Source organism: Aulonocara sp. 'chitande type north' Nkhata Bay, linkage group LG22 (assembly GCF_057382095.1).
Source record: "Aulonocara sp. 'chitande type north' Nkhata Bay isolate Kocher_YH1m ecotype deep benthic linkage group LG22, A_spYH_male_GT1.1, whole genome shotgun sequence".
NCBI lineage: Eukaryota > Metazoa > Chordata > Actinopteri > Cichliformes > Cichlidae > Aulonocara > Aulonocara sp. 'chitande type north' Nkhata Bay.
The window spans coordinates 13,984,453-14,004,779 of NC_141364.1; the positions used below are offsets into that span (position 1 = coordinate 13,984,453).

A 20,327-nucleotide genomic window follows, 5' to 3' on the forward strand; every position below is an offset into this window, starting at 1 on the left:
CTCTGAAGTGCACTCACTAGGAGCTATATTAGGTACATCTGTTAGCAGTCACTTATTTCTCATTTAAACCATAGTTAGGACAAGTTTTAAATGAAGGAAAAACTGTGACTTTCCTATGGAAGCCTGTTTCCGCCACTAAAAAAAAAAAAAAGCTAGTATCCATAACTCGAAATTTCGAGTTATTTTCTCGAAATTTCGAGTTATTATCTCGAAATTTCGAGAAATATAACTCGAAATTTCGAGTTACTTTTCTCAAAATTTTGAGGTAGCTCTGCCAATCAAAAATATACGTGAATGAGGTCGCTTTCTTGTTACCCGGAAGCATATGGTGCAGGACCGCGCACTCAAAAACGGATCCCAACAAATTAAAGTATGTTTGCTGATAGTAACACCATGTGATTCAGCTAATAACACAGGGATTTCATCATTTGTGAAGCCAGGCTGAAAACACTCAGCAATCTGTGCATTCACGACTGGATGTAATACCGGTAGCTTAGCTGTAGCATTTGTAGCTGAGGGCTTCAGCTTCCGGGTAACATGGAAATGACGTCATTCACGTAGATTACTGATTGGCAGCGCGAACTCGAAATTTCGAGTTGCTTTTTTCAAAATTTTGAGTTAATATGTCGAAATTTCGAGATAATAACTCGAAATTTCGAGAAAAAAACTCAAAATTTCGAGAAAATAACTCGAAATTTTGAGTTATGGATCCTTTTTTTTTTTTTTTTTAGTGGCGGAAACGTGCTTCCATACTTTTCTGCACAACCATCTCTGAGGTTTACAGAGAATAATCTGAAAAAGAGAAAATATTGTTTGAGTGAAAATGTTCAGTTGATACCAGAGGTCAGAGGAGGCAGACTGCTTCAAGGTGACAAGAAGGCAAAAAGCAACTCCTCGTTACAGCCGGGGTATACAGAATCTTTGAATGAACAGCAGGTAAACCTTGAAACAGAGGCCATAGTAGATGAGGGTCCACGATGAGTGTCACTCCTGTCAGCTGAAAACAGTAAACTGAGACAACATTTCACACAGGCTCACCAAATTGTCCTCCATCCAGCAGGAAAAGGCGTCACAGTGCTCAAACGAGCTCAAACTGCTTTCTCGAGCATCAACACAAGTCTTTTTTTTTTTTAGTTTTTGAAGACAACCGGATGTTTTTCATTCTGAAGACAAAAGGTGGCAGCAGAGATCTGTTATAAACCACTGCAGACAAATACAGCAGGCACTTTTTCAGTTTTATAGTTCACACAGCAGTGGGTTCACCACTTAATTGGTCAATTAAACCTCTTCTGGGGACTAATAAGCTCCTTTTTCTCCACTTAGTTTCTAGGAGCCCATTAAAATACAAATAAAATGCATTTTTGTTTTCTTGCAAACTATAAATTCATGTGCAAGGTCAGCATAAAGAGAGGTGCAATCCGGAATAGGTGGAGATATGTGGATATGCATATTTATTATGGTCTAATAATTTGGTTTGACTAAAACTTGGCCTTATGTGACATTTCAGCTGTGCATGTTCTCCTTCATGGTAAAGTACAAGTCAACATGAATACACTCTATATGCATCTGTGCCCGCTGAATGAAGGAGGACGCGCAATAAGCCTGTTTTTAATGTTACAAAGAAAGAAAAGAGACACGGAGGAAAGAGGTTAAACCTCTTGAAGATGTGTCCTTGAACAGCACAAGAACTGAGCAAAGGACAGTTTGACAATATGTTTGACAAGGGAAGGGCAAATGTGTATTATTAGTTCAGGACTTTATTTTTAATCATGTTTTTTCATGAGAGTACATCAGCTTTAATGTCTTACGCAAGAAACCATGTCATGGAAAAGATTTCAGATACTTCACTTTGAAGTACTGCCAGAAATGAAATCAGTCTCAGCAGTTTATTCGGGTTATTAAATGAATGGTTACAGTAATTTTAATTCTACTGATTGAGCATTATATTTGAGCAGCATGTGCCCAGCACTGTTTCAGGCCCATGCATCCGGACCAGAGCTTGCACAGCAGACGCTACAATAAATCATTCCAGTAAGTATTCACTTCAAGTTTTCTCTTTATTAAAAAAAAAAGGATCTTCCGGCTACAAAATGTATTGCAATTTGTAGCCCAGTGAAAAATAAATTCAGGATATGCTTCTCATAAGAGCAGAAATCCTGCTCAGCGCGAACAATTCAGTCATTATTTGTGTTCCTGTGTTGACCTGGTAGAAACGAATAACCACGTGATTAAATTACAATAAAAAGGATTTTAATAAACGTTAGAATTAGTCATTTTCAGAAAATCCAGAGACGCACAGCAATCAAAAAACAGTGAGATTTTTTTTATTGTCTTCTCAACAGCCAGAACTTCAGTCAAAATAATAATTTCTTCTGTCATTCAGTAATCTGAGACTGTCTGAAAGCATCGTTTCTCCTTAAAAAACAAACAAACAAGAAAATCACACATTACCAGCCAGCATCACTGGGTTTCACTTAAACACAGTACAAATGTGTTTCATAAAGTCTTGGGCCAAAATAACTCATGTATTACAGGCGCTACATGATTCACTATTAATCACTGAAATTCAGCTTTTACACTAACGTGGCTCTTTTAAAATGTCTTATTGTAATATAACGACAATTACAAATAATTCATTACAATTCGAGCAAAACAACTATTTCAACAATGGCTTCTTACAAAGAAAAAATAAAGATTTAGGTGCCAAAAACGCAGCAGTTAATTGTCGTCCCTATGTTTACATGCCGTCGATAGCAATCAATTCATACACCGTGAACAAACTTCTCGTTGGTTAGTTTAAAATATTTGTCTTTGTGCAGACAAACAAAACAACTTGACGTAAAATTGCCGTTTTTTCCTTTTTTAAAATCGGCCTGCTGTGGTTCTGCTCAAAGTTTCACGTAGACTATTGGGAAACTGTAACACTGCATTGTAAAAGAAAGAGTTTCCCTAACCTGGAGAGATATTCACCCTCCTCTTAAAGAAAATGCTTCGGTGGGGAACTGTGGCAGCACATAGTGCTTGTGGTTCAGTTAGCGCCGTTTGGTGGCCCCTCTGGGATGAGTGACATGAAAAAGGTTATGATGAATGACCATGTGGAGGACAAGAAGCCTGTGTGGGGGGCGCTGTTAGGATCTTCCGCTCCTTCCTCTCCGCTTTCCCCATCCTCATCATCAGAACCGTCATCCAACACTCCTTCCTATACGAGGGAAGTCAAATTACAAGAATCAAGTGAGATTATATCTCCCTGACGCTCAGTGCACAAGATTAGGCAAGAATATATGAGTCATATTTGACTGTGAAATGAGATATCCACTAAATTAGCTTCAGGCATAACGCCCCACACTTTATCTACATACTTAAAAAACATTTCTTCATTCCCCTATGAAGTCAAAATGCCATTTTAGTGTTTTTAGCTCATCTTTCCCTTCCACTAGACCGGCAAATTACATTTTTTCTAACCTAATTAGAACAACAACATAAATAACAGACCATCTGAAATCAAGTAAATGTCAAAAAACTGTGATTGACCCCAATTGACCTCATTTTCATGATCTTTGTTGTTTTCTTAAATTGAGCAATCTACAATACAATACCACTGTTATGAGTTATTAAAGAAGAGTGGTGTACTATATCCTTCAGCTATCTGGAAACTGGTACTTCATTTCACAGCTTATACTGCAGATAAAAAATAAATGATACCGATAAGAATCCAATCAGTTCTGAGTAAAGCACCAGTGGATGAGAGAGACAGTTACCATTTCTTGTAAGTCTTGGTTTTGTGGCTCTCCCTCGGCATCATCCTGATTGGCTCCGTCTCCGGGAAGCTGAAGTTCGTTCTCCAGGTTAAACGGAAACCAGCCGGCCTGATGCCTGCAGGCAGAAACAACGAGAAAAGAAATTACAAATGTTTCACAGTGTTGGTCATATCAACTTATTATTCATTATACTCTTGAGTAATCTTTGAGGTACTTATAATGTGGTATGAAAATAACAAATCCCTATGGAAGCCCGTTTCCGCCACAAAAAAAAAAAAAAAAAGCTAGTATCCATAACTCGAAATTTTGAGTTATTTTCTCGAAATTTCGAGTTATTATCTCGAAATTTCGAGAAATATAACTCGAAATTTCGAGTTACTTTTCTCGAAATTTCGAGTTACTTTTCTCGAAATTTCGAGTTACTTTTCTCGAAATTTCGAGTTACTTTTCTCGAAATTTCGAGTTACTTTTCTCGAAATTTCGAGTTAGCTCTGCCAATCAAAAATATACGTGAATGAGGTCGCTTTCTTGTTACCCGGAAGCATATGGCGCAGGACCGCGCACTCAAAAACGGATCCCAACAAATTAAAGTATGTTTGCTGATAGTAACACCATGTGATTCAGCTAATAACACAGGGATTTCATCATTTGTGAAGCCAGGCTGAAAACACTCAGCAATCTGTGCATTCACGACTGGATGTAATACCGGTAGCTTAGCTGTAGCATTTGTAGCTGAGGGCTTCAGCTTCCGGGTAACATGGAAATGACGTCATTCACGTAGATTACTGATTGGCAGCGCTAACTCGAAATTTCAAGTTGCTTTTCTCAAAATTTTGAGTTAATATGTCGAAATTTCGAGATAATAACTCGAAATTTTGAGTTATGGATCCTTTTTTTTTTTTTTTTAGTGGCGGAAACGGGCTTCCATAAATCCCTGTTGTGTCTACAAAATATGTTTTATAAAAATTCTAAGAGCCTTTAATGTTAAGATAAAGGCAAAATATATAAAAGTAATGCATTGTAAAAATCAAAACTTCTGTTGAGTCTTCATAACTTTAAAATTCAGGTACTTCTTTCCAGTTATATTAGGGGAAACACAACAGGGAATCTTCAATGCAGCGCCGCATGAAGACACAGGAAATCGCTCTAATCAGAGAGCATTCAACCAATGTGGCCTTCATTGTAAAGGCAACCATTTTTTAAAGATAAATGCTTTCCGGAGAAAAGCATTTATCTATTGTTGTGAATTTCGATGTGAGATGAGACCGAGTATCACCCACAATTACTGCCTTTTGTTAAAGTACAAATCCAAAAAAGCACTAACAAAATCATGAGACCCAACAATGCAGTAACAGAACAAACACTACTGTAAGTACAGACAGGCAAGATTTTCGAGTATTTCTTAGAGTATATAGAAAATAAATTCGATAATTTATGTGACTGTTTCTTAAAATATCCATTTTCTTGTTTTTCCCTACGCCTGGAACGATGTAGCATTCTGGTACCACAAGAAAGTAGCGATAAAAGCACCTTTGAGTCATTTGTCAGCCACTATAATGAGTACAGTGTCACTGTGCTGTCCTGTCTGGCTTTTAAATGTGCTCTATAAATAAAGATTGTTGTTGTTGTTGTTATATTAAACAATACCAGAAACTCTCCCAGTTAAAGCTAGCGTGTCACCGTGCGTGCTGCAAATACACTTTATTTCAGTTTCAGAGTTTGAAGATTGTTTTAGTGTAGTTCGGGTCACTGTATTGTAATGACGGGCATTTAAAACACATGTTTAAAGTAAACTCACAGGTAAAGCACCAGCATGGCCATCATCACCATGACAAAGCGGCTGAAGGACGAGTAGAAGTAGACTATACTGAGTAAGATGGCAGCACGTGAAAATGTGTACACCCAATCCAGCCAGTCCCGATTGAGCTCTTCCTCGTTCAGGATCTCCCCTCCTTGGGCATTCATCTGGACTTCTGGGTTGCCGTGGCGACCCACTTGGGGTCGTTGACTCTGGGGATGGGACTGGTTAGACTGGGTCGAGGTCTGGTCGGGCCTGAGGTGCTGAGAGGAGGCGGCAAGTAACTGACTAGAGGACGAGAGACAGATGGTGGTAACACTGTTTGAACACAGCCCTAAAAACCTTTGTGTTTTTAAATGGAGAGACTAAAACACAAATGGACTTACTAATGCATGTAGTACTGCCTGGCATACAGCTGCTGCCACCACATGAGTGTCATGGGGTTGTAATAAGCGGGCATATTTGCGGGAGGCATCGACTGAGCAGAGTGTTGGTTCCAGCTGGAAAAAGAGGGTGCAATATGAAAACAGTGACATTCTCCATTTTTGGAGAAGAGGTTTTAGTCAGAGCCAAAGGAAAAACATCAGCACTGTAATCAAATTATTACCGTTAATACTGTTTATTCAGTCAAATATAACCAATGCTTTTGTTTATCACATGGCCAGACATAGCAGGAAAACACACCCTCACTAAACCAGAACAACTCATCCATGTGTAAACAACCTCACTAGGATTGTTGGGAGAAGTTTTTATACACTCAACATGACAACATTATATATCAGTAAATTTGGGTTTTTACTGATTTCTGCATAAGTTTTAATTTATTTGGGATTTTTTCCAATCTATACAGGCTCAAATATACACACACACACACTCAAAAAGCCTTTTTATAAGTGGTGCTGAAGGTTCTACAGTGTCTTTTACTTTGGCGGGGTCTGATTAATCGTCATAAATGAGTACAGCTGGTAGTTTCTCTTTGCCAGCATAAAAAGGATTAGGATGCAAGCACTAATTTGATTGACAAAATTTAAGACGCAATGTGCATAAAGTTGCCAAGTCCAAATCATTAAGATTGTTATGTAAAGTGTCTTGAGTAACATGTTAAAACTACTTAATAATGAAGTTTATAAGCAGGTGTATTTGCATTGTTTTTCTATTTTCATCATTAGTTGGTCTAGGGAAACAGTTTCCTGAACTACCCTTCACACCTGCACTGCAGTTCAGTAGCTTACCTGTACATAAATTGTGGATACATCTGGTGGTAAGGGAAGGATCCAGCTCGGTGTCTGAGTCCATCACTGCTCCCTCCCGTAGAGGAGTGGCTATCCTGACCAACTCCATTGGAGTTCTGAGGGGCCTGTAACCAGAGAGGGGGAAAAAAAAGTTCTATTTTCTTGCTCGTCCAAACACAAAGGCAAGTGACGTTTTTAAATCTCCAGAGATTTGCAAATTACAGCAGTTAGGGAGCTGATGAAAGAAAATATGGCGATGATGAAATGAAATGCAAGGTCTAAGAAGCACACGGCTGACCCACCGTGGGACGGGCTGTGCTCTCCTGGGGCTTGTTACTGCAGCTGCGGGTGGGCTTTGGGGAGCTGGGAGGGGTTCGTGAGGCGCACACCAGATGGAGCATATGGTACTCGTCCTGCTGTAGAAGCCAATAAGAGCTCATTATTAAACACAGCTTAAGTGCAGCATGTTCTTTGGACTTGTTATTTTTAAACCTCAAGAACACTTCAAAGCGCTTCTAAATCTATTTTGTGGACATTTGCTTTATTAGATTAATGCAAAGACAAGAATACTATACATTAAGCTTTTCTACAAGGCTACAGATCTAAATCCTTCAAAAGAGTTTTCCAAGTTACTATCTTTGTTAATTACTTATCTAGATATACCTTAATCAGGTGCTGGAAAACTTTAAAAATGTTGCTTTCAGGTTTAAACAAGACAAAATTAACACGAGGGAAGCGACTGTTTCTAAACAAATCAGCAGTAACTCAGCATCCCAGCTTAACCTGTGATAACTGAAACAAATACACGATTGTTTTTTTTTTGTATGCCATTCCCCATTTATGTACACATTATATGTATGCATGTTTTGTATGCTGTTTATTTACTGCTGCATAACTATTGCCAACTGAGCTGCTGCCTATTTTGGCTAAGGACAACTTCACAAAAGAGACAGGACATTTAAGATTTGCAATGTTCCTGCTCAAACACAAACATATTAATAATACCTACATAATATTTGAACATATTGAGTTTCTTTACAAAACAGCATGCAATTATAGGAAAGCCCATTATAAAATGCATTACTTTAATAGTGGCCTAGAGATGAAGAAGAGAAAAAAAAGTGGAACACTAGGTAATAAAACATATTAAAAAATCAATTAAAAGAGAACAACATAAAAAGAAGGAACACAAACTCTCATTAGAGCTGCAATATACCTGTACACACTGTCTTGCTTTGCCCCCTCCTCCATTCTACTCTCTTTTTAGTGATGATATGTCGGCCAGTTTTTCGTTTTCAAAAATCAATTCACTAGACTTGAATTTACCTAAAAAAGATCAACATGAACATTAAAACTTTTTTCCCCTCAAGACTTTGTCATTGCTGTGCCACCTATGGTTACATAATCATTGTTGCAGGTTACACAAAGAAAACCAGGAGGAAAAGTCCTTCACAGCAACAAATACAAAAGTGAAGTCACTTCGTGCCGATAGCAGAAAAATGGGTCAACCTAAGAGTTGCCTAATTTTGCAGGAATCAACATGAAGACTCATTGACATCCAGTAATTGTGTATAAGGTGGCTTTGTTTGCACAAGCACCGAATGTTCCAGTGAAATAAATAAAGATTACATAAGCACGACAAACTACATTCACTGGACACTTTATTAGGTACAGATCTTTGTTAATGCAAATATCTGACCAACCAATCACACGGCAGCAAATCTGTGTATTTAGGCATGCAATCAGGCTTTAGTTCAAACTGAGCATCAGAATGGGAAAGAAAGGTTTTTCCCCCGCTTTTTAATCAGCAGTTCCGGCTAATGCTGGTGGTAGCGTAGTGGTGTGGGTGACACTTTGGGAACCTTAGTACCAACTGAGCGTCATTTAAACACCACAGCCAACCTGAGTATTAGTACTGATCATATCCATCCAATCACAGTGTACCCATACTCTAATGGCTTTTTCCACCAAGATTAATGTGCCATGTCACAAAGCCCAAATCATCTTAAATTGGTTTCTTAGACAGGACAGCACAGTGACACTGTACTCAAATGGCCTCCACAGTCACTGGATCTCAGTCCAGTAGAGGGTGGTAGTGGTAGAATGGGAGGTTCACATCATGGATGTAAAGCCGACAATTCTGCAGCACCCGTTTGATGCCATCATGTCAACATGGACAAAAAAAATCTCTGAGGAATGTTTCCAGTACCTTGTTGAATCTATGCTGCAAAGAGTTATGCAAGTTCTGAATGCCAAAGCATGTCCAACCCAGTACTAGCAAGGTGTACCTAATAAAGTGTCCTTTGAGTGCAATTCCAGTTTATCTCAGATGTGTGGGAAGGTGTTTCTGTGTAGGCTACATAAGTTCTTCCACACCATACTCCATTCTACTTTGAGTGCAGAGAGACTCTTTTGTTGAAATTTTAAACACAGTAAGTAACAATTGCCTGATACATTTTTGTAAATCAGGCAGTTTAAATCTTGTGAGCTGTAGACTTACTAAACTACATGGACTTTAATAAATCCTATGCCTATAACTACACAAACTTACCTTTCTGAGCACATCTTTTAAGGTAAAATGATCCAGCAGGAGCTTTCCAGAATACACCAGCCTCTGGTCTTTGGAGCTCTAAAAAAAAAAAAAAAAAAAAAGGATAACGATAACTGGGTCAAAGAAGGAAGCCTATGTATAATGAACAACACCAAGAATCTAGGTTGCTCAGTTTTGTTTTACATTTTTAAAAGGGTAAAGATGCCAGAAATACAATCATACACTGAAAGAAAACAGAGTTAACGGTTAAATGTACATGATCACAGCATTAAAGGGCAGAAACTTTCTGTGAATGAGTGATAAGGATTGGTTTGTAGTAACCTCAATTGGGATAAGTGGGTCTTAAGAGTGGATTTAGCTCTCCTGACTACAACAAGGTCAGAGTGTGATCCTCTTACAGCTTGCATTCACTCTACAGTTGTTAAAAAACACATTTTCTCTTTTAGATCCTGGCCATCTTACAACTGGAAGTGGAAGTATTTTCTTGTTTTTTGAGATTTCCAGAAATAACTTCCCCCGAGGTACACAAAAATGTAAAGGCATTTGGATGAACACTCTACAGCTTTATCAGAATGCAGTTTGCTCCCATGTATTTAATTTGATTGCATCAAAACAAGCCAAGAGCACAGAGGAAGCAGAGCAAAGTCAGATTAGCAGCACAATAAAGCCGGAATATAAACGCCTTCCCTTCATTGTGACGTCAAATCTACAGCCTCCAAGGCTCATTCAGCTACAAAGACTCTAGGAACCTCATTTCTTTCCCTTCAGAAAAAACATCAAGGTTAATGATCTATGTCACTCAGTGATTATTCAACTGAGTGACATAATATGACTCATGAGGGAACTCAGCAGAACTCACAAAGCAAAAGTAAGCAAAGCAAAATGAAGGTTGAGACTGTGTGAGAGCTAAAAATCAAAACACAGTTAAAAGGCAACAGAAACAACAAAAAATGCAATTCATTCTCAAAACTGTGTAACTGTGAAGCTCATATGTAACACACGGGGGTATGCAGGCCATTTCCTGCCTGATATGTGTAGCATAATGCAGAAAAAAATCTGGTAATGATATCAATACACAGTTTGTCCAGCAGAGCGGCTTTCACTGCAGTGTTTGCAATACTGTCACTGTCTGCAGCATATGGAGCAGAATACATGTCACAGCACCATTATGTACCATTATGTTCGTTGATTTTGTAACTCCAACATATTGCGTGTGTCATTCATATTACTATTAACTGAAAAAGGCAAGAAAACACTTGTTACACTTGTTCCATGTTATGAGTATCTTTCTAACCACATAACTATCTCCCAACACTGCAGTGTTTCTCAAACTGTGGGGCATGAACGACCAGAAGAAAAATGTGAAGTTGAATGAATGTAATAATTTTTTTAATCATTATAAGGGAATAACAAAAACAAGAGTTTGCTGATGCAATAGTTTCCATTTAATTAAAATTCAATTTTAATCGTTCTTTTTAAATTGTAAATTTTTGATTAAAATAGCCAGAAATAAAATTCTGCTAACCTCTGAAGTGAAGCATACCAAAACGTTTGAGAACTACTGCATTACTGTATGCCATCAAAACAAATACAGTAGTAGTATTACAACAGCAGCTGCTGCTCCTACTTCAATAACAGTGATCAGCTGGTTTGGATAACAAAAGCAAAGTAGGAAAGTGTTACCATGATCAGAGGGAATTAACACGCAAGTCAACCTCTTACATCAACAGCTTTGATTAAATAAGGGTGAGATACTCACAGGTTTACTCGGGTACACATCAGACAGGTGAGCTTTGAGTTTCTCCACAGTCCAGTTCTGGTAGCAGTTGATTGTCTGGTCATCATATTTCTGATTGGGAGCCCTGATCACAAGGGTAACAGGATTGTCCACAACAGCTTGATCCATGACTCATTTGTCTTCAGTGGAAAACAAGAGAGAAAGGAGATCTGGACTACGAAGTGTGTGTCCTTGTTCCAGCTCTGTTAGTTTTCAAATAGGTTCCTGGCACCATCGAGGGGAAAAAATCTCACAGCTGGAAGAAACAGAAATGACAACATGAGTTTAGGGTTGCCCAGGTGGCATAGTGACATATTACGTAGTAAAATGAAGCAAATAATAACAGCACGGGAAAAAACGGTTCAATATTTTCCGACAGAGAAAGAAGAGTTATTCGTTTTTATCCTGTATTCGCCCTGACACACATTGAACCACACATATATTTCATTACAGCTACAACACTCGCGACAACATTGTAACAAGCTCCCGAACTAAACAATAGAGCTAAGGACAAAGTGATATGCTCTAACAGAAAACTAACGCTACATTTTGTCAGGGGTAATTAATGGATGGCTAAGCTAACGTTAGCTTTAGTAGGTTCTCTGCTACTAACAGCAGTCAAGTCAAGCTAAAAAAGTTCTCGCCTTGGATAACTACCCGCCCAAATTACAATGATCTAGTTGTAGAACGGTGTTCTTGTAAAACTAAGCTATGATGTACCTGGTTAACGTACCTGGTTTACCTCCGGACAGCAAAATGTTGTCTAGTTGGCTGAACGGACTGAACCTGGTTGTCATACTTCTTTGATGGATTTCGGAAGGTTGTCAACATTCGACGTTATACTTATTACTGCCACCTGCTGGACTTTAGTGTGCATTACAACAAAGACACGCTAAAAAAGACTGTGGAGATGTACGTTTAATATACATTTCAAAGGAGTCTCTGCAGTCCTTTGAAACAGCTTGTAGAACCTCTTGAGCAGCAATTCTTCAAGTAGTATTTTCTGTATGGCCCTATCAGTCTCTGATATTGCTGAAGAGGAATTTTGGCCCTCTCTTCTTTACAAATCTTCTTAAGGTCACTGAAGTTTGCAAGCCTTTGTTGATATACTAATGTCTTAAGATCCTGCGACATGGCCTCACGTTTGACTCTAAATACTTTGGTATACAGAGGAGTTCATGGTTAACCCAATGACTGCAAGTTGCCCAGGTCTTGTGGCTGCAAAACAACCCCAAATCATCAATCCTCCTCCACCGTGTTGTTGATATGAGGTATTTGTGGTGATATGCTGTGTTTGGTTTCTGGCATATGTGGTGCTGTACTATAAGCCCAGATGCCTCTTTGGTGTCATCTGTTCAAAGGACATTGTTCCAGAAATCTTGTGATTTGTTAAGGAACTGTTAATGAAATTTGCGACAATAAGCCATGCTACAATGTTCATTTTAAAGTTTATATTCTTTTCTGGCAACCTTTCCAAACCAGCCATACTTGTTCAGTCTTTTTTAACTGCACTGTCATGAACTGTCGCCTTTAGCTTGCAAACTTAAGCCTGTAGATTCAGACATGAAACTCTTGGATTTTTTTGTCAGTTTGTCCTTTGCAGGGATGTCCAATCAAATGCAAATTAACTCATTTAATTAGCAGCACACAGCTGCTAATTCCCTCTTAATACCCATGGAGGCAGTAAGGGTGTACTTTTCTACTGCAGTTAATTAAAATTTCTAATAGATGTGGACTTCATAATAAAATACTATAGAAAACTACATTGTTGTGCAAGAAAGAAATGATAAAGAAAATGGAAAATTATTTGCCTACAAAAAATAGATCATTTGATAAGCACAACCATTTATTGTACAGCATGTTACCTGCATTAAATCTATTAAGTCAGGACAATTTGCATATTAATGATGAAGGAACTGAGCTCACAGCCCATTATTTATTCAGTGGGCTAGTTTCAGTCATTGTGATCAAAGGTACTGTTTATAAGGTTGGGGGAACTTGCTGAAGGCTGAGCCTGAAGAAGTCACTTAGATGTGTGACGAAATGTTTGGCTGAAAACGCTCTGACCAGACGAACAGAATCAACTTTTTGGGGGTAAATCCACTACACTTACCAAAAAAGCTTACATTCAATGCAGTATATAGATATTTACAATTATCCTATTTTGATGAATATGCTGCTGATGATTTACCTGTTTTATGCCTTCCTCCAACATGACAACAAACAGTCAGAAATAACCGACTGTTTTTTCACTATCAGTAATTAAAACAATCGACTGATTGATAACTAACAGAAAAAGAGAAAAAGAAACGGAAGCCCAAACATTATTACATTTATCAGAGTTGAGTCTAAAACAGTTGAAAGCCTTCTCACTGCCATCTACTGGTAGCATGATGAAACAGCCCGGTCTCTTTCTCATTACATCAACGGTCATTGTGTTTGGTGTCCTTGGACAGCTTTTATCTAAATTATATTCAGCACAGTTGTGGAATCAAGGCTGGGACTATGCAACAGTGAGATTAGTCTGAAGAAAAATGATGGACGTGTAGGAACTGAATTCATAGTGGTCTGTTAAGTCGGGTGCTGCCGTGACAGGAGAGCTTAAGATAGCCAAGACAGCATTTATGCATATTCAAACACAGCAATAAATAAACACTTGAATGGAAATTAAATATGTAAAATAAATCAAAACTTACCGAAGCTTAGTGAGTTACTGTTGTGCAAAGAGGTTATAGTTGACTGACCAGGTAATGTAAAGATGAATATTTTACTTAATGTTGCAGATTATTGTTTAAATCCTCAGTTCTCTGGGAGGTGCACTCAGAGGCAGGGACTGGAAAAATACAGCACATTTTCCTCATAGTTACTACATGCAGCCTAAAGTCACCTAAGGTAAATAATCACCTTAATACCTTTGATACATAAACAAACTAAATGATCAGATCTCTATTATAGCATGCAGTTCTGCATATAATAACAAAAACTACGTTGGGTTACTTCGACCTTCACTGAAAACCTGAAAATAAACGTGCTCTGGAAATGGGTCAGCTTCCGATTGACTCAGCCAACTCAAGAGACCCTTCCAGTCCCCTGACGAGAACAAGTCTCATGCTATTACTTTTATGAGTAGCAGAGAACATCACATTATTCATCCTGTGCTAATGTCCCAGCTTATTGGTTTCTTTTGTATGGGATAAAAATACATTGTTGTCTTTGTATCAGTTGCCGTCACATAAAAGCACAGCAAGCTGCAATGCACTTTTTAAGTCTTTGAGTAGTAAACCCCTGCATGGTCAATATTGCCTCAAGTTTCTCCATTTTATTTGCATGAGTAAAAATTAGCATACTGAACTAGAAAGTAGTTACAGTATAAATGTGAATTTTGATCATCTGTCAGCCCTGTGACAGACTGACATTCTCAGCGTATACATGACCTCACACAGCTTCACAGAACCACATGATGGATGAGAGGTCTGTCGGCTCCACCTGTAAATGACCTGAAAGCAGGTTGGATGGATAAATGAATTTCTCTTTTGTTGTTATTTTGCAAAATGTGTTATTTTCTTTAGAATAAATGAAGATTTTCTTAAGGAAAAATAATAATTTGCAAAACAATAATTTAATGAATGATTATTTCAGCAACTGTTCATTTACTTACTCCGAGTTACGCAACCAGACACTTCTGACAATTAACACATACCTCATCGGGGCAGGTGATGCACTTTTTTGTGACGTCCATCATGTTTGTCTTCACGTTTTAATTCACTCTCAGTGGATGCAGCATGTTGACAAGGTGGTGTTCAGTATAGCAGCAGTCAGCGGGGTCTCCTTTTTTAAGGGCACTACATTAGAGATATCCAATTTCTTTCATTTCCCCTCTTCCTGTGTGTGTTTCCATCTATTAGCGCTGTCACAAAGGACTGTTTTTCACACCATGCCTCAATTTAGCAGTGGGTGATAATATGGGACACCAACCTGTTCCCACTGTTTGTGTGATTTCAAAAGTGGAAGGGATTGAAATTACGTGTGCTTTAACCTAAATTCTGATTTTCCATCCCATTAGAAAATAATATTTTACATTTTCTAATTAGGTGACATGCGTCATTTGATACGCTAGTGCGCATCAACAGCTTTGAAGATATTTCCCTCGTTCTTTATTGATTTTGTACCTGCACTGCTGTTGCCATTGTGTTTACACTCTGTCTGTTCAGTGGGTGTTTTTGCTGCAGAAACAAAATCCTCATTGGAATAAATTTAGCCAAGCTGAATTTTATGCTCAAGTAACAATTTGATTGGGTGTTTGCATAAGAAAGGGAGTTGATGGAACATTACTGATCCCTCATTACAGTGATTTCTTCCATTTAGAAACTAAAGGTTACACCTTTAGAAACAAAGCTTATTTAATCATTTCATTTTGCAAATGACAAAGTATTGAGAACGCTATTTAAGATTCATTCATTCAGTTAAATATCACATATAAATGAATATCAAATATTTGTTTCTCTCTCTCTAAACTCTATTTCTACACCTCATTTTATGTGATTGCATTGTTGTCTGTTGTATGTATGCTGCTATGAAAGTTTTGTAGTAGTGAGTCAGCAGACAGATGTTTCTGCAGTTTCATGAACAGAAATTATGCAAGAGAATTCATATTAATAATAGTAAAAATACCAAGAATGGAAAATGATAAAAAAAAAAAGTAGTAACCCACTAATTAATCACTACAATTTAATAAATGTATTCACCTATGACAAGTATTTTTTTTCTGCTTTTTTGACAACACCGACTGCATTTTATGCTGTCCTGACATGTCAAGAGATGAGCAGACCCTGTTTTCTTGAGTCAGCCAAAAATGCCTTCTTTGCATTTATTTTTCCATTTTGTTCATCCCAGAAAATGTCAGCCTGCACTCAGAGGTCTCGAAGAGCTTCCTGTGTCCTATTTCTGGTGCTGGAGGATGCCACTTAATGGAGGTTACCCCTAATGTCATGTTACTCTTAATATCGGGATTCCTTTTGCAAAGTGGAAAATGCAATAAAAAGAAAAAGAAATGGAAAAGATCTTAGGGACAAGTAACTAGTGACAGGTGTATCACAGGGCTATTCGCATTCATTTTCACACCTATGGTCAATTTAGAATATCAGATTAATCAGCCTAACAAACATGTCCTTAGAAACATGACAACTATGGTGTGAAAAACTGAAATAAACTGCATGGTACATTTTTTATCAAGAAATTGCACCCCCCAAAATGTCTGATGTAGTATATGATAGAAAAAGGTACACTCACATATGTAAATTAATCTGTTTTTAACATTTTGTCAGAAGTTTCACAAAACAATTTTCTGGCAGTTATTTCATGGTTCAGACATAAAAGGGTTAAACAGGCTAATGGACCTCAGCACATGAGAAAATATAGTCTATAGGGTTAAGGAATAATGGTGCACTGCCTCTTTCTCCTGTGGAGCCAGTGGGCAACAATCAACACTGCTTTAAAAGCTGCTCATGCTCTCAGTGGGTCAGCCTTGGTCGTGTGAAGAGAGTAAATGGTGTGCTTTGCATTGTGCTGCATTGTGCTTTTTAAGCAGCACCTGTTAAATTTGTGTGTCTGGCAGTTTCTTTGTAATTGAGTGGACTCATCTGAGGATTTTACACTCCATTGCACCAACAATAGTGAATTTCAAAGAAACTTGAGTGAGTACTTGGCCGTGGTGTTGTCAGATTTCTATAATAGAAGCCCAGTCAAACAGGCTTTGAGACTAGTCTGTGACCATCTGCATATTTGCAGAAAAAACTGTATTTTTTGCATCAACTTCTTTGCAACTGATTTCACCCAGTGACAGCCAGCAGCCACTTATAACCAGAGACAGCCAATTGGGGAATGCTGTACACATTTTTTTTTCTTAGCAACAGTGTCTGTAATACTCACATGGGAAACCTCAAGGTGTGCTTCTTTACATATATTGTGAATTCAGCTGAGTTAAGTTATTGGAAATAAAGTTTTTCGTTTTTGGTTGTAACTCACCTTTTATCTTTATTTTGCGAGATATGCCTTCTTTTTATGACTACTTCTTCTTTAATGTGAATCTGCACACTGGAGTTTTCCTGAGCAACAAATGCAGCTGCTGGAACACTCTTTCCTTTATTCATATTCACATGATGTTTCGCATGAAATAAATAAAATGGAAAAACAAAAATGCACCATCACAAATCCTGACAGTTTAATTCAATATTGTCTGCTCATTCTTGCCCTCTGACAAATCCCACAAATCTAACAACTGAGAGGCTGTTATTTACTCAACAATGCAATTAGTTTTCATTTTCTATTGAAATAAACAGATTCATTATAAACAGAGGGGGTACCCCCGCCCCCTTTTTTCATAATGAGCAACTACATTAGTGATTCAAAAGTGTGAAAAGGGCAATGACTGGAGGAGGTTTTAATTAAGCAGTAACAAGTAAAGGTGTGACGCAGTTTGATTTGGAGGTCAGTGTTATTTATCTTTCTTTGTGTGTCAGATTACTTTCACATTACAGAGCTCTCTCTCTCTCTCACTGTTGGGAGGTCAGAAAAATTAATCATTTACTCAGTGAAAAGATGTGTAAGTGACAGATATTAAATCTAGTAAATCCATTGTAGAAGCAATATCTTTTAACCTGCACAGCAATATGAATGTTGACTACACTGAGAGCCAAGGTTGTAGCCAATGTATATTTTTTCCCAATTAGCCAACAGCATGAAATTTTCTGTTTTCAGGGTGTTTTGATTATGCTACGTTGTATTTTTAATATTTTAAAAACTCACAGAGACAGATAGTTTAGATGCTGAGTAATATCATTCGCACTGCATTTTTTTTTTACATTTAATAACCTGAAGGGACTTTACAAAAAAGTAAAACTTACCGAATGTTCTAATACAACACTGTATATTAGAGTTTTAGCACAAACTAAAAATAGACGCCGTTTTTAATGATTAAAGCTTCTCAAGTGCAGGGTTAATGTTGCAAAAAGGCATATTTTAACCCCCAAAAATACCAAAACAAAAGTAGAAGTGGGAAGCCTAAAAACATCTACAACAGATTAATAAGTCATATCCTAAAAAAGTGAAGAAAAAAAATCTGACACAGGACCTGAGAGATGCATCTGGACCTTCAGTTGATCCATCTACCATTGAGAAACGTTTCCAGTGGAAGGGTGGCTGTCAAGAAGCCATTATGCAATGTAGTGAAAAGGCTGAGGTACGCCAAATTACACAAGAGCTTGACATCACATCAGTATGTCTGGAGGAATTCAGGAGAAAGCTACAACACTGAATGTCTACAGCCAACACGGTCATGGTTTTTGGCTTCATATCAGCCGGAGGTGGTCGGATCTTGTCAGAACTGATGGAAATTGTGGGATCAACTTGACAGAGAACAGAACTAAAGGGCGCCAACATCCAATGAAGAGCTTTAAATGTCCTTCAAGAAGCCTGGAGAACTATTTAAGGAAATTACAAGAAAGAGTACTAGAGTTCAGGCTGTGTTTAAGAATAAAAGTATTCTTAAACACAAATATTGACTCTCAAGCTCGCTCAAACTCTAGTTTTGTGTTTAAATGTATATTTGCATGCTTCAGTAAATCTTTGCTCCTATTTCCCATTTTCCCAGCAAAACATGATGAATTGAGGGGTGACTCAAGACTTTTAGCACATTACTATACGGAGAAATATAAACACAGCTATTTCGGTTCTTACAGTCTTTTAATAATAAGTTCTTCAAATGACACAAATGTTGTTTTTGTTGCATTCTCTAGGACAATTCAGAATCAAAAATACTTAAGGTGATGCTCCTCCAGGAAGGCAGATATAATTTGCTTGTGAAAATAACAAATTAAAACAAGGTTTGGTACATTTGAGTACAAAAGTATCTTTGTTTTGTATAGGGAATGGTGATAGTTAGGTATTTAATGTTCTTGGTGCATTACAAATTAAGAAAATGCCAGAAATTTGGCCGATAAAATATTTGCCACTTGTTTCACAGCTTTCCTACTTTCTACACTCTAGGTATTCTACCTGCACCTCAGCGCTCTCGGTGCATCCCATAAAACTTTAAAGAAGTATCCTTTACTTACGCAGAAGCATTCGTTAAATCTCTACCAGCAGCATGAGCATAAAAATTTAAACATCGTAGTCATGATTGGAGAGCAGACAGCCGTTGATATTCATGTATTAGTTCATTGCCCTAAAACGTGGACTCAGAGGAACTCGCTCAGACGTCACTTTCACAAGAGTTCATCGGTTGTCAAGGTCTGCCAGTCTCAGACTTATGCAGCTCATCTCTGGCGTAGGAATGAAGGTAAAATTCAAAAAGTTAGTCATCAAAGTTTGACTGTAGCTCTGTATTCTGTGAATGGATAACGTCAGACTGAGATGGATTCTTCTCTGACTGACGACTGAATAAAGTAATTCGATTTTAACAAGTTTATCTATTTGTGACCTTTAATGAAATTAAGCCGAAAAAATGTTTATGTTTATCAAATATTGTAGCTTTGTTATTTTCTTGTCTTCTTTGCCCTTTGCACAAATAATGAAAATCAATTATCTTTAGGTCAGTGCTGTCTGACTGTGTTTCCTTTTTGTATTGAGTTGAAAAGAGTCTGAAGCGCTTGTGCCCCCTCTGTGTTACTCATGACGGTGCCTACAATTAGTGACTCACCAGTGTGGGAAAAGTCAAACGCTGAACAAACGCGGGGCATTTGACTACAGCTTTAACTGATGTTGACTAGTTTAAAAATGACATCAGTATTGTGAAGAAGCACCACTTATTAGTATGGCATAACCTTTAATTATGCCATACTAATGAGTAGTGCTTCTTCTCTGTTTGTGGCTGTTAACTTGATATCCTCCAGCCTGAATAACTCAGTGTTATTTAACTTTGCCTTGACATGCACACGGTGTAATTATGTGTGTTGTTTGCTTAGAAGAATGCCAACTTAAATAAACATATTGTATCTGGATATATTTGACAGCAAACACATGCAGCCCGATTTATATATCCTCACAATGATGCCAGACGTTTCAAACATGGAGGTAGGAGAATTTCTGATCTCATGTGTTGTGTTTTTTGTTTGTTAGTTTTTGTTTGTTTTTAATAAACATAAAACTTGAATTTCTGAGTCATACTTTTGTCACTTTTACACAAACTTGCTGCCTACACTGGGTGGCAGTATGC

At 37.8% G+C, this 20,327-nt stretch overlaps 1 protein-coding gene across 2 annotated transcripts; it reads right to left on the reverse strand.

The window, feature by feature from the left end:
- Positions 1 to 2,308: 2,308 nt before the first annotated feature.
- LOC147303782 (homocysteine-responsive endoplasmic reticulum-resident ubiquitin-like domain member 2 protein) lies at positions 2,309 to 11,977 on the reverse strand. 2 transcript variants are annotated; one of them, XM_086280541.1, is made up of 9 exons: positions 11,850 to 11,977; positions 11,099 to 11,372; positions 9,340 to 9,417; positions 7,091 to 7,204; positions 6,789 to 6,913; positions 5,943 to 6,056; positions 5,557 to 5,844; positions 3,759 to 3,873; positions 2,309 to 3,199 (listed from the first exon to the last, which is right to left on the reverse strand). In XM_086280541.1, the coding sequence occupies exons 2-9, from the start codon at positions 11,243 to 11,245 to the stop codon at positions 3,029 to 3,031; spliced, it is 1,152 nt and encodes a 383-aa protein (XP_086136667.1). In that variant the 5' UTR covers positions 11,246 to 11,372; positions 11,850 to 11,977; the 3' UTR covers positions 2,309 to 3,028. The 2 variants fall into 2 exon arrangements, with proteins under 2 accessions (XP_086136667.1, XP_086136668.1); XM_086280542.1 differs by having other exon boundaries at positions 11,837 to 11,923.
- Between the last annotated feature and the right edge of the window lie 8,350 nt (positions 11,978 to 20,327).

Excerpts from the sequence above, each read along its gene's own strand:
- LOC147303782 (XM_086280541.1), bottom strand. The coding sequence starts at position 11,245 with ATGGATCAAGCTGTTGTGGACAATCCTGTTACCCTTGTGATCAGGGCT. Across the intron at positions 6,057-6,788 it reads TATCCACAATTTATGTACAG|CTGGAACCAACACTCTGCTC; the intron begins GTAAGCTACTGA and ends CTCTTTTTCCAG. Across the intron at positions 5,845-5,942 it reads AGGCAGTACTACATGCATTA|TCAGTTACTTGCCGCCTCCT; the intron begins GTAAGTCCATTT and ends CTCGTCCTCTAG.